At 45.6% G+C, this 14,483-nt stretch overlaps 1 protein-coding gene across 1 annotated transcript in view; it reads left to right on the forward strand.

Moving 5' to 3' along the window:
• The first annotated feature begins 10,655 nt into the window (after positions 1–10,655).
• The window catches only part of ATOX1 (antioxidant 1 copper chaperone), a 20,697-nt gene continuing 16,869 nt past the window's right edge, over positions 10,656–14,483 (forward strand). Inside the window, exon 1 of the mRNA XM_017875729.1 lies at positions 10,656–11,042. Coding sequence (XP_017731218.1) covers positions 11,037–11,042 — 6 coding nt within the window. The 5' untranslated portion in view covers positions 10,656–11,036. The remainder of the gene's footprint in view (positions 11,043–14,483) is intronic.

Consider the following 14,483-nt stretch of genomic DNA (forward strand, 5'->3'; position numbering starts at 1 on the left):
CCTGAAAATTTGATGCCTGTGCTGTCATTAATAGTAATAAGTTAGGAATAAGGTGTGGTTCTCTTAATTAGAAAAGAGGCTATATGGCAGAAAATAAGTACATCTGTCATAAATTAGGACTGTGTGGAAATAAATGTAAATACTGGTCTTGTGTCATTTAGGCCACTTGGATTAAAAAAAAAAATGATAATGAAAAGGATCCAGTCCGCCTTCAGAAAGGAAAAAATGACCCTTCCTGTACTAAGGGTCAATGTAACCCCTTAGAGCTAGTAATAACCAATCCCCTTGATCCTCACTGGAAAAAAAGAGGAGCATGTGACCTTAGGAATTGACGGGGCCAGATAGGGTCCTCCAGTAAGTATCTTGGTTCAAGGAGAAGTTTACAAATGCTCTCCTGAGCCAGTGTTTCAAACTTTCTATGATGAACTAAATTTGCCAGTACCAGAAATTCCAGGAAAACAAGAAATTTGTTTTGCAATTAGCCAAGCATGTAGCACAGTCTCTCAATGTCACTTCATGTTATGCATGTGGAGGAACTGTAATAAGAGATCAATGGCCATAGGAAGCCCGAGAATTAGTACCTACAGACCCAGTTCCTGATGAATTCCCAGCTCAAAAGAATCACCCTGATAATTTCTGGGTCCTAAAATCCTCAATTATGGGACAATATTGCATAGCTAAAGAAGAAAAAGAATTAACTCACCCTGTAGGATGACTTAGTTGTCCAAGACAGAAACCATATAATGGTACCACAAAAACAGTCACTTGGTGGAGTTAAAAATCACACAGAGAGAAATCAATTTAGTAAATTCCCAAAGTTGCAAACCGTGTGGACCCACCCGGAGTCCCACAGGGACTGGACAGTCCCCCCTGGATTATACTGGGTATGTGGGCATAGAGCTCATGCCAAATTACCTGACCAGTGGGCAGGTAGTTGTGTTATTGGCATTATTAAACCATCTTTCTTCCTATTGCCCATAAAAACAGGTGAACTCCTGGGCTTCCCTGTCTAGCTTCCCACAAAAAGAGAAGCATAGCTATAAGAAATTGAAAAAAAAAAAGATAAATGGCCCCTGAGAGAATCATACAATATTATAGGCCTGCTACTTAGGCACAAGATGGCTCGTGGGGATACTGGACCCCATTTACATGATCAACTGAATCATACGGTTACAAGCTGTCTTAAAAATAATCACTAATAAAACCGGCAGAACCTTGACTATTCTGGTCCAGCAAGAAACCCAGATGAAAAATGCTATCTATCAAAATAGATTAGCTCTCGACTACTTGCTAGCAGCTGAAGGAGAGATCTGTAGGAAATTTAACCTTACTAATTGCTGCCTACACATAGATAATCAAGGGCAAGTAGTTGAAAACATAGAGATATGACAAAACTGGCACATGTGCCCATGCAAGTGTGGCATAGATTTGATCCTGAGGCCATGTTTAGAAAATGACTCCCAGCGCTAGGAGGATTTAAAACCCTTATAATAAGAGTGATAATAGTAATAGGAACCTACTTACTGCTCCCTTGTTTGCTACCTGTACTTCTTCGAATGATAAAAAGCTTCATCGCTACCTTAGTTCACTATAATGCACAAGTGTGCTATATGAATCACTATCAATCTGTCTTGCAAGAAGACATGGGTAGTGAAAATGAAAGTGAGAACTCCCACTAATAAAATGAATGAGAGTCTCAAAAGGGGGGATTAAGGGAGGAGACTACCCCTCATATCATCTTATGCCCAATTTCTGCCTCCAAAGAAAGAAGAAGTAAAAACCAAAAGGCAGAAATGAAATCCACAGGCAGACAGCCAGACACTGCACCCTGGGCCTGGTAGTTAAAGATCGACCCCCTGACCTAATTGGTTCTGTTATCTATAGATTACAGACATTGTATAGGAATACACTGTGAAAATCCCTATCTTGTTTTGTTACCATCTAATTACCGGTGCATGCAGCTCCTAGTCACATACCCCCTGCTTGCTCAATCAATCACGACCCTCTCACGTGCACCCCCTTAGAGTTGTGAGCCCTTAAAAGGGACAGGAATTGCTCACTCGGGGACCTCGGCTCTTGAGACAGAAGTCTTGCCAGTGCCCCCGGCCAAATAAACCCCTTACTTCTTTAACTTGGTGTCTGAGGAGTTTTGTCTGCTGCTCTTCCTGCTACAGGATTACAGGCGTGCGCCACCAGGCCCGGCTAATTTTTTTGTATTTTTAGTAGAGATGGGGTTTCACTGTGTTGGCCAGGCTGGTCTTAAACTCCTGACCTCAGGTGATCCTCCTGCCTCGACCTTGCAAAGTGCTGAGATTAACAGGTGTGAGCCACCGTGCCCAGCAGCAATTTAAAGATCTAATAAAATTGTGTATATCCCCCAAAACAATAATGTCACTTCTTGGTTGATAGCCATGTTTGGTTACAAAGGTATGTGCCAAGATTTTCACTGCAGGTTTATCAGCATTGCTGGAATATTTAAAACCCGAATGCGGGCCGGGCGCGGTGGCTCAAGCCTGTAATCCCAGCACTTTGGGAGGCCGAGACAGGCAGATCACGAGGTCAGGAGATCGAGACCATCTTGGCTAACACTGTGAAACCCCGTCTCTACTAAAAAATACAAAAAACTAGCCGGGTGAGGTGGCGGGTGCCTGTAGTCCCAGCTACTCGGGAGGCTGAGGCAGGAGAATGGCGTGAACCCGGGAGGCGGAGCTTGCAGTGAGCTGAGATCTGGCCACTGCACTCCAGCCTGGGCGACAGAGAGAGACTCCGTCTCAAAAAAAAAAAAAAAAAAACCCGAACGCTTAATGTTCATCAACTGATAAGATGCTTAACAGTGATATACACGTAATACAGAATGTTATGCAGCATGCCGGATGCGGTGGCTCACGCCTGTAATCCCAGCATTTTGGGAGGCCGAGGTGGGTGGATCACCTGAGGTCAGGAGTTTGCGCGACCAGCCTGAGCAACATGCGAAACCCCATCTCTACAAAAAAAATTCAAAAACTAGCTGGACGTGGTGGTACACGCCTGTGATCCCAGCACTTTGGGAAGCTGAGGTGGGAAAATCACTTGAGCTCCGAAGGCAGAGGTTGCAGCGAGTGGAGATCTGCACTCCAGCTTGGTCACCAAAGTAAGACTGTCTCAAAAAAAGGAAAACAAAAAGAATTTCTTCTTTAAAAAAAAAAATACTCTGCAAACGAAGAGTTACTAATAGTCATTGCAGAATTGTTTGTAGTAGAAAGAGGCAGAAAACAACCGAAATATCTGGAGGTATGATACTGGTTACAGTACTACAAAACAGTATACTTACAGTAGACTGTCATGCAGCCATACAGAAAATGGGGTAGATCTACTTGTATAGTTACAGAGCAGTCATCAAGAGATATCAGTAAATGAAGGAAGCAAAGTGCAGAATAATGGGAAAAGTATGTTTGGGTTGGTATAATAAAGGAAGAGGGATAGCATGGAGTGATTATGTCCATTAAGACATATGTATTGCTTTAGTTATCTGCACTACACATTTGTTCCCATATGTTTTTGCTGTTATACATGCACAGGTTATGTCTGGAAGGAGTCACGAGAAAATGTTAATGAATATTAATGATTGCTAAGGGAGACAAACTTTGTCTAGGGCAGCAGAGGGTCTTAGTTTTCTCTGTGTACCCTATAGTACTGTGTGATTTTTTTTTTTTTTTTTTTTTTTTTTTTTTTTTTTGAGACAGGGTCTCACTCCATCACACAGCAGGAGTTCAGTGGCACAATCATAGCTCGCTGTGACCCCGAACTGCTGGGCTCAAGCAATTCTCTCGCTTCGGCCTCCCCAGTAGCTACAGGTATGCATCATTGTACATAGCTAATTTTTTTGTAGAGACAGGGTCTCGGTTTGTTGCCCAGGTTGATGTCAAACTCCTGGCCTCAAGTAGTGCTCCTGCCTCAGCCTCCAAAAGTGCTGGGATTACAGGTGTGAGCCACCATGCCTGGCTGTGTGATTTAAAAAAAAACAAAAAATATGCCTGTATTATTATTTTAATTAGTGTTAGGTATAGATTTTAATAGTGATATGAGGAACTATAATACAGAAATTTTGATCTTTAAAACAAAAGGGATGTAATACATTAGCCCTTGTAGGTAGGTATATGAGAGGGGTGTTTTGGGGGGCTGGTTTCTTGTTTTTGAGACAAGGTCTCGCTCTGTCACCCAGGCTGAAGTGCACTAGCAAGATCACAGCTTACTTCAGTCTCAACCTCCTGGATGCAAGTGATCCTCCTACCTCAGCTTCCCAAGTAGCCAGGACCACAGGTATGTATCACCAAGCCCAGCTAATTTTTTTAAATTTTTGTAGAGATAAGGTATCACTGTGTTGCCCAGACTGGTCTTGAACTCCTGGGCTCAAGCAATCCTCCCACCTCAGCCTCCCAAAGTGCTGGGATTACGGGCGTGAGCCACTTCACCCAGCCTTACAAGAGGTTTTGAAAATGAGGCATCCACGTTTTAATTCACCTCCCCAAAAACTGCTAACCTCTTTGCCTTTTGCTCCTTACCATGCAAAGATCATACAAAGATCCAGGCCAGGTGTGTTGGCTCATGCCTGTCATCCCAGCACTTTGGGAGGCTGATGTGGATGGATCACTTGAGGCCAGGAGTTCGAGACCAGCCTGCCCAATATGGTGAAACCCCACCTCTACTAAAAATACAAAAATTAGCCAGGTGCCTGTAATCACAGCTATTCGGGAGGCTGAGGCAGGAGAATCGCTGGAACCCGGGAGGCAGAGGTTGCAGTGAGCCAAGATCATGCCACTGCACTCCAGCCTGGATGACACAGCAAGACTCCGGATCAAAAAAATAAAAAAAAAAAGATCATACAGAGATCCAAATAGGCCCTTTACTGGCCTAGAAAGACATGTCTAATTGCATTCCTCCCTTCTTTGACATTGTATCTTGACGAGTACCTCACCTCCTCGGACTCTGTGTAGCACTGACCATGCGCCAGGTAACTTGCTAATATTCTTTCCAAGAACGATCTCATTTAATATTCACAACATCCCTATTTCCTGTTTCTCAAGTACGAAAACAGGCTCAGAGAGGTAAACAACTTGCCCTTGGTCACATAGCTAGGGCTAGAAGCTAGGACTCTGACTTCAAGTCCATGTTCTCTTAACCCACTGTCGATACTGCCCAGAGAAGGAAGATACAGTTATGAATACAGAAAAGGGGCATAGTCTTCTCAGATACCCCTGAAAGGCTGGGGCTTTTTCTTCAATATCTCAGGCATGACACCAGATAATGCTGCATAGACAAATTTCCAAGTGATTTGAGAGTTCTGGAGTCCATGGCAAATCCTGATCATCTGCGGCCAGAGCTCTTTGCAAAAGGTTCTTTGCTGCACACTCTGGTACCACATACTAGAAGTCCTCACCTCCTGTGGCTTAGAAGAGGAATAACTAACATAGCATATATATCAAGCACCTATTATGTGACAGTCGCAGTGCTAGTTACAGTTTTTCAAGTCATCCTTACAAAAACTCTATGAAGTATTAACTCTTACAGATGTAGAAACTATGACTCGGAAAGGCTAAATGACTGGCCCATGGCTGGAAAGGGGCAGAGCTCAGAATCAGACTCAGATTTCTATCACTTGAAATTCAAAGCCCAATAAGGAAAAAAGAAACAAGAATAAAATATACATAAGACCTAATCGAAGCCAGGCCCAGTGGTTCAGGCCTGTAATCCCAGCACTTTGGGAGGCTGAGTTGGGCAGATCACTTGAGGCCAGGAGTTCGACACCAGCCTGGCCAACATGGTAAAACCCCGTCTCTACTAAAAATACAAAAAATAGCCCGATGCAGTGACGCATGCCTGTAATCCCAGCTACTCAGGAGGCTGAGGCAGGAGAATCGCTTGAACCCAAGGGGTGAAAGTTGCAGTGAGCTGAGATTGTGCCACTGCACTACAGGCTGGGTGACAGAGTGAATGAGACTGTCTTAAAAAAAAAACCATAAAACAAAACAAAACAAAAAAACTCATCTAATGTTCAAACGGCTCATTTCAACAGATAGGGATATCCCTGAGCTGAATATTTTGAGTGTTGTCTTATTGCTCACCACAGCACGATGAGCTACATCTAATTATTTACTTTACAAGAGAAGAGACGGGGTCAGAGAGATTAAATGCCTGAAACAGCAAGGAACTGAACACAGGTTTGTCTGGGTTGTCTCATTAAACACATCTTTAGAAACCTGAAGCCCCAGGGGTACAGAGAACAAAGGAGGAAGAGGACAGCATGGCAAATGTTCCCTGACCATTGACTGCTATTTTGGGAGTCCATAAAGAGTGCTGGGGACTATGATGGCTTCTATCATGATCACTGTCCCCTCACATGGCAGAAGGGCAAAAAGGGCTTACAGTACTCCGTTCAACGTCTTTTATAAATTCTCTCTAATCCCATCCATGAGGGTTCTTCCCTCATTACTTAATCACTTCCCAAAGGCCCCACTTCTTAATACTATCACATTGGCAGTTAGGTTTCAACATATGAATTTTGGCGGGACACTTTCAGATCAGTGCCATTCTATATGGTGACTCTCTCTCAAACCACGTCCTTGAGCAAAAGCAATTTGCACAGAGCCACTCCTCCAACTTCAACCCACTTAGCCAGTTATGGGCATATCACATGAGAAATAAATCTTTGTTGTTTTAAGCCATTGAGGTTTTGGGATTGTTTGTTACTATAATATTACTTGGCCTATCCTGCCAGTTACAGACATGTTTCCAGATCTTTCAGTTTTTCAGGAGATATTAAAAATCTAGGTTATGTGACTCAGTGTTCTTTTTTTAAAACATTTACTAATAGTACAAAAACCTTTTGGTCTCACTTAAAAAATACAATGTAAATATTCTGAGGACTTTAGTTGAATAGGTTTCACCCTTTTTATTAATATTATTATTATTGAGATGGAGTCTCCCTCTATTGCCCAGGCTTGAATGCAGTGGCGCGATCTCAGCTCACTGCAACCTCTACCTCCAGGGTTCAAGCGATTCTGCTGCCTCAGCCTCCCAAGTAGCTGGGATTACAGGCGCCCACCACAACTCCCAGCTAATTTTTGTACTTTTAGCAGAGATGGGGTTTTGCCATGTTGGCCAGGCTGGTCTTGAACTCCTTGACCTCAAGTGATCTGCCTGCCTCTGCCTCTCAAAGTGCTGGGATTACAGGTATGAGCCACCCACCGCACCTGGCCATCACCCTTTTTAAAAACTTCTTTAGGCCAGGTGCAGTGGCTCACGCCTGTAATCCCAACACTTTGGGAAGGCCAAAGCAGGAGGATTGCTTATGAGACCAACTTGGTCAACATGCCAAGACCCCCATCTCTACAAAATAGCAAAAACAAAAAAAAAAAAAAAAAAAACAACACAATTAGCTGGGTGTGTGGCTGGCAGCCTGTGGTCCGCAGCTACTCAGGAGGCTAGGTCGGCGGACGGCTTGAGCCCAGAAGGGTCAACCTGCAGTGTGCCATGTTCACGCTACCACACTCCAGCCTAGGTGACACAGCAAGACCCTGTCTCAAAAAATAAAATTAAAACTAGAATTTTATTTTAAAATGCTTTTCCTAGGCTTGTAATAAGAAAGCAACTAATTTTACATGTCAGTCTAGAAGTAAATTTATTTATTTTTATATTGAGACAGGGTCTTGCTCTGTCGCATAGGCTAGAGTATAGTGGCATGATCACGGCTCAGTGCAGCCTTGACCTCCTGGGCTCAAGTGATCCTCCCACCTCAGCCTCCCAAGTAGCTGGGACTACAGGCACACAACACCATGTCCAGCTAAATTTTAAATTTTTCGTGGAGACGGAGTCTCACCATGTTGCCGGGCTGGTCTTGAACCCCTGGGCTCAAGCAATTCTCCTGCCTGGGACTCCCAAAGTGTTGGGATTACAGGCGTGAGCCACCATGCCCTATTTTTTAATTGTGGTAAAACATACAGAACATAAAATTCCTCTTTCTAACCATTTTTAAGTGTATAATTCAGTGGCATTAAGTATATTCACAGTGTTGTACAAGCATACTCAGGGTTCTTAACTGTTGTCAACTAATCAAAAAATATTTTGAATACTTTAGGAACTGAATGAAATGTGTCTGTAGACCCAGTTCTGCCAGCATGCGGCTCTGCAGGACACCATGCTCCCTCAGCTTCCACTTCATAGCCCTTCTCTTCTCATGCATGACTTGGCTGCTCTGAGGGCCCTTTCAGCTCAGAATCTTTGGTCCTAGATAAAGGGTTCCTTGATGGATAAAGCAGTGAGGCAAATAGTGTATACCTGTGTTATGATACAACAAACAGACACTTGGTTTCCTGCGGTGGGGATAGCAGGGAGCAGACAAGCAGCTACAAAACCTTTCTTTGCAAATAATTAAACTCCCCAGCATCTGTCAAAGAAAGGGTCATCCCAGGAGGCTGGGTCTAGAGGTAGATGATACCAGGAGGAACCCACCATCTATACATGCCTACAGTGCATACATTCCTATCCTCACAACAACACTGTCAGCCAGGAAGGGCAGGGATTCTATGTGCCCACTTCCCAGGCTCACTGGCTTAGAGATGGCTCATTGCCTATAATCCCAGCACTTTGGGAGGCCAAGGTGGGCGGATCACAAGGTCTGGCCAACAAGGTCAGGCTGGTTCAAGACCAGCCTGGCCAACATGGTGAAACCTCGTCTCTACTAAAAATACAAAAATTAGTCGGGCAGGGTGGTGCACGCCTATAATCCCAGCTACTTGGGAGGCTGAAGCAGGAGAATTGCTTGAACCCAGGAGGCAGACGTTTCAGTGAGCAAAGATGGCGTCACTGCACTCCAGCCTGGGCGACAGAGCAAGACTCCATGTCGAAGAGAAAAAAAAAAAAAGGAAAGAAAAGGATTGATATGTACTATTAAGGAATAATCTTTTTTTTCTTTTTCTTTTTCTTTTTTTTAAATACAGGGTCACATTCTGTCACCCAGGCTGGAGTGCAGTGGTGTAATTATAGTGGTGTAATTATAGCTTAGTGCAGCCTTGACCTCCTAAGCTCAAGTGATGCTCCCACCTCAGTCTCCTGAGTAGTTGGGACCACAGGCATATGCCACCACACCTGGCTAATTTTTGTATTTTTTGTAGAGCTGGGGTTTCACCATGTTGCTCAGTCTGGGCCTCTTAAAGCAATGGGATTACAGGTATGAGCCACTGCACCTGGCCCAGGAATAATCTCTAAGATATTTTATAAAGTGAGAAAAGCAGGGTGCAAAACTGTATATAGTATGCCTTTTGTTTAAGAAGGAGAGGTCAGGGTAGGAGGGAGACCTACTTTTCACTGTATGCTACTTTGTGTTATTTGAAAATTAAACAGTAGGCGCATTGGGATTCCACCTGCAAATCCTACACTTATCCAAGATAACTTCTAGTAACATTGGCTGTAGTTGATTTCAGGCTTATTTTTATGTAAGTACACAGAATGTATGTATATATTTATGCAGGAACTACAGTCTGGCACATTTTCTTCTCCTCTTTAATAGGCCTTTATTTTCGATCTTTAACAGATCGTCATAAAGCTGTCTTCTCTTTAAATTGCTGTCTCTAGGCTTAGCCATACCCCCAACCCCTACCCCTAATTCTCTAAAACATGCCGTGGGTGGCTCGTCCTGTACACTGTTGCCTTTGGGAAGGATTTCGTTCCCTCATGGCTACCCTCCACCTTCCCTCATGGCAATCTAGCTATCCCTAGCCCCACTGCAAAGTTGCACCCAGGACTACCAAGATGCTAAGCCTTGCCTCTACAGGACCTAATGTGCCAGCACCCTCTTTCCCACTCCTCCTCGCCCCCTTCCCTTCCATCTTTAGGGAATTCCTGGCAGGTTGGGTAGGGGATGAACGGTTAAGGAGTATTTTGTGAGCAGGGGAAGACCCAGTGCCAGGGAGGCCAACCGAGGGCCTAGCAATTAGAGAATACTTATATATTTTGGTGCCTACCATGTGCCAAGCAATGTGCTACGAAGTCTGCATACATTACATGTATTCCAACAATACCACAAAGTAGGTTTCTTGGAGGGAACCATGTGTCCTTGTTTGCCTGAAACAGTCATGGTGTTTGCCTGTTGTCCTGGCAAAATTATTAACAGCATCTCCTTTCTCTAGCAAAAGGTTTAGATAAAAAATTATATAGTCACCTTAACTGTCCCCATCTTACACGTGAAGATATTGAGGCTTAGAGAGGTAAGTTCATCTGCCCAGGGTCACACGGCTGGTAAATGATAGAGCTGAGATTAAAACTCTAGTCAGTATGGCTCTGTTAGGGACTGAACTCTGACATGGACATGAATGGTGTTCCCCAAAATTCCTATGTTGATACCCTAACCCCCAATGCGACTGCATTTAGAGACAGAGCCTGTAATAGGGCGAAAAAGGCTAACTGAGGTCCAGATTATTGCCTCCTCCCTAGGCCGCCTCTCTTCCACAACCGCCCCCACCCCACTCCAGTCAGGGCCCTTCCTCCTCTGCCACGACAGCTCTGCTAACCCTGCACTATCACTGCCTGCGTCCTTCGCAGCCTCCTGCTACATCTTTTCAACCGCTGCGTCCTCGTTGGCTGGCGCTCAATAAACATTGACTCGGTGAATAAATGAGTGAAACTGTCCTTTTAGGGATGGATGAATCTGTCCTATTCAAGGCGGTGCCCTTCTCTGGTATTCCCTAACACAAGCTTGACCCGAAGTAGGCGTTCTGAAAAAGGCCGACAGTCGATGGAGGCCAACGCAGCGCTCCTCTCACCTCCTCTCTCCGTCCAGGCCGGGTGACCAAAAGCGTGGCCGGCGGAAACGGGGCGGTGCGGCCGGCAGGGTTGAGGCCCGGAGGGGGCGGGGCCTCCCTCGCGGCCTGGCCCGTAGGCGGTTGGGCTTCCGGGAAGGGGCCTCTAGCGCGCACTCTCGGAAGCGCAGCCGAACCCGCCCTCCGAGCCCAGAGAGGCGCTGCTGCCACTGCTGCCGCCGCCGCCACGCCGCTGCCTCAGTTATGCCGGTGAGTGGTTGCGCCGTCCCCGCCACGCAGACTTGCAGTCCCGGGTTCCTCCTCGGCTGCACAGCGGCTTGACCGGATGCTTCTCTTGAAGGGCTCAGGCCGCGGCCGGAGCCGCTGTTGTCCCCCAGCTTACCCCACCCAGCCCCCAGCTTTTGCGACTCTTCAGAAAATGGGATCCGAAGGGAGTTTAATCTAGGAGCTAGGCTTCAAAACGTCGGAGCTGGAAGGCCTCCAGGGGCGACAAGCCCACACCTTTCCTGCGTACACGGAGAAATAGACCCAGAGAGGGGGCAGGGGGTCGCTCAGCAGGACGCGGGGAGTTGGTGGCCAGCGGGAACTGAGACGCCTAGTCCCTGAGCCTTCCTCCTGGCTGCCCTGCCCGCGGAGCTGGCCTGAAGGAGGGCGGTGGGGAGGCTCTGGGCAAGGGGATGGACCCGGTTATTCCCTCACGGACCGGGCAGGTTTTCAGAGGTTCATGCTTTTCTTAATTTTCCTGCCCACCAGGGCTTACTTTTCAAATCAGCTCTGGGCGACTCTGAATGGAGACACTTTGTCAGCCTGAACCCATAAGCCCCAGAGAGGTTCAGGAACCCCCCTCAAAATCACCAGTTGCTCAGTGGCAGAGTCTGGGAAATCAGTCTTAGCCTGCCTTTGCAGATCACTCAGTATATTGTTGCTCGTGGCCTCGTTTTTTATATAAAGAATTGAGGGCTTTGGCAGATAAAAATATAAGAAACCCAGTAACTTATTCCAGGTCGTGTTGAAGTTGGCAGAGCCAGGATTCAGCTCCTTGTCCTCAGGCTCCCCATCTCTCCAGGCCTGACCACATCGCAGGTGCCTGGCAAAAGCAGTCATACCGGCTTGGGAAGATGGTCTGATCTCAATTGCTTGGTTAGGGTCATGTGGTGTTTAGCATTGTCTTCGAGGTGCGTAATTCATGGCTCTGGGCCAGGTGGATATCAAGAGGTATCCCACAGATGCCATGTGTCTTAGCAGCCTGTCCTTTGGGAGCTGAGAAGTGAGCCTGACGCCCCCTAGGCAGAGCCACTAACATTTCAGGTGTCATTTTCCTTGGACCTTGCCAGGTGCCTTGAGACAAATCCTCCAACAACAAAGTATGGATAAGGAATCTAATAGAATCAGCCCTACCAGTTGAACAAGTCAGCCTGTGGCAATGGTAAAAGACAGTATTAATCTCCCTGGGACTTGAAGAGTGAAGGTCACCAAGATTTTTTGTGGGGGGTGGCAATGAGGAAAAGGCCAGCTTGATCATCAGTGTATTCTGTATCTTCTGGGGATTTTGACAAAAGACCCTCTGGAGCAAATGATGGGAATGAGGAGGGCGCCTGGCACCATGTACCACAAGATGAGCAGCTGAAGGAAGGAGGGTGTTAGTCAAGGGACTGCCTTAAAACTGGAAAGGGAAGAAAAAAACATATATATATGTTTATATATATATATATATATACATACTGGGCAACAGTGCGAGACTCCGTCTCAAAAAAAGAAAAAAAAATCGTCTCACTTACTTCGCCCAGGCTGGAGTGCAGTGGCGTGATCTTGGCTCACTGCAAGCTCCGCCTCCCGGGTTCATGTCATGCTGCCTCAGCCTCCTGAGTAGCTGGGACTACAGGCGCCTGCCACCACGCCCAGCCAATTTTTTTTTTTTTTTTTTTGTATTTTTGGTACAGACGGGTTTCACCGTGTTAGCCAGGATGGTCTTGATCTCCTGACCTTGTGATCCGCCTGCCTCGGCCTCCCAAAGTGCTGGGATTACAGGCATGAGCCACCGTGCCCGGCCACCACTTACTGACTTTTAAAACCTACTTTAAACCTACTGGCTTTTAAAATCTACCCATTTTATAAGTCTTTATGAAAGACCCCAGAGGCCATGAGGAACCAGAACTACCCAGTTATGCATCCGGTAGTAGAGCCAATCTTGAGCTTCTCCTATAAAGAAGTGATTACTCTGTCCATGAAATAGTTTTTCCATCACCCTCAAATTTATTTTTGCCTCTCAGAGGTGGAGGAGGAGAGCACTGAACTGTAATCTTTATACCCAGAAGCTGATTTCTCACTTCTGACCTTTATACTGTGGGGGATGGGACCTACTCCCTGTAATCAGCAACTGAAAGTTTCAGGTATTTGTTGACTTTAGGTCCTTGGGCAGCAAAAAACTGTGCTCCCTAAAAATGTATTTCTAGTTTCGGAGCTTCTGCTGAGAGTCACGGTTATGAGAGCTGGTGGTGTACTTTGCTATTCCAGAACGAGCAGGATTTCCCTGGAGCGAAGAAAGCCTAGGTTCATATTCCATACTCAGTAGGTATTTGCCACATGACTGCAGGCCACTTAGTGAACTCTTGGGAACTTCACTTTCCTCCTGAGTGAAATAAGATAAATAGCTTTCTTTCCAGGCTCAGTGAGGACTAACTTAGATACTGCATAAAGACAATTTGACATATAATAGACAATCAGTAGATTTAGCTCTTAGGTTGAGCTTGCAAACCCTTCCAAACTTTGGCTCAGTATATAAGTGCAAACCATTGATTAATCAATTTTCTACTGGTTATCCTAGAGCAAGACTCAGCAAACTTTTTTTTACAAGGCCCAAATAGTAAACATTTTAGTTTTCACAACCCACAGGGTCTCTGGTACAACTACTCAACCCTGCCATTCTAGTGCAAAAGTGAACAAATGAGTTTGGCTATGGTTTTTTGTTTTTGTTTCTTGTTTTTTTTTTTTTTTTTTTTTTTTTTTTTTTTTTTTTTTTTGAGACGGAGTGTTGCTCTCTCGCCAGGCTGGAGTGCAGTGGCATGATCTCAGCTCACTGTAACCTCCGCCTCCCAGGTCAAGTGATTCTCCTGCCTCAGCCTCCTGAGTAGCTGGGATTACAGGCGCACGCCACCACTACCAGCTAATTTTTGTATTTTTAGTAGAGACGGAGTTTCACCATGTTGGCCAGAATGGTCTCAATCTCTTGACCTCATGATCCTCCTGCCTCTGCCTCCCAAAGTGCTGGGATTACAGGCATGAGCCACCACACGTGGCCCGAGTTTGGCTATGTTTTAACAAAACCTTTTCCCTTGTAAAACAGGTAGCTTGTAGTGTGCCAATCCATGTTCTAGAGCGTCATCATTTTTTTTTTCTGAAATAATTTTTTTGTTTTAAATTAAATGGAGCCATGATCTCACTGTATTGCCCAGGCTAGTCTCAAAATCCTGGGTGATCCTCCCATTTCAGCCTCCCAAAGTGTTGGGATTACAGGTGCAAGCCACTGCACCCAGCCTTTAGATTTTTATTTTTATTTTTTTTTTGAGACAGAGTCCTGCTCTGTTGCCCAGGCTGGAGTGCAGTGGCATGATCTTGGCTCACTGCAGCCTCTGCCTTCTGGGTTCAAGCTATTCTCCTGCCTCAGCCTCCCAAGTAGCTGGGATTACAGGC

Source organism: Rhinopithecus bieti, unplaced genomic scaffold, assembly GCF_001698545.2.
Source record: "Rhinopithecus bieti isolate Rb0 unplaced genomic scaffold, ASM169854v2 scaffold_7673, whole genome shotgun sequence".
In the NCBI taxonomy this organism is placed as follows: domain Eukaryota; kingdom Metazoa; phylum Chordata; class Mammalia; order Primates; family Cercopithecidae; genus Rhinopithecus; species Rhinopithecus bieti.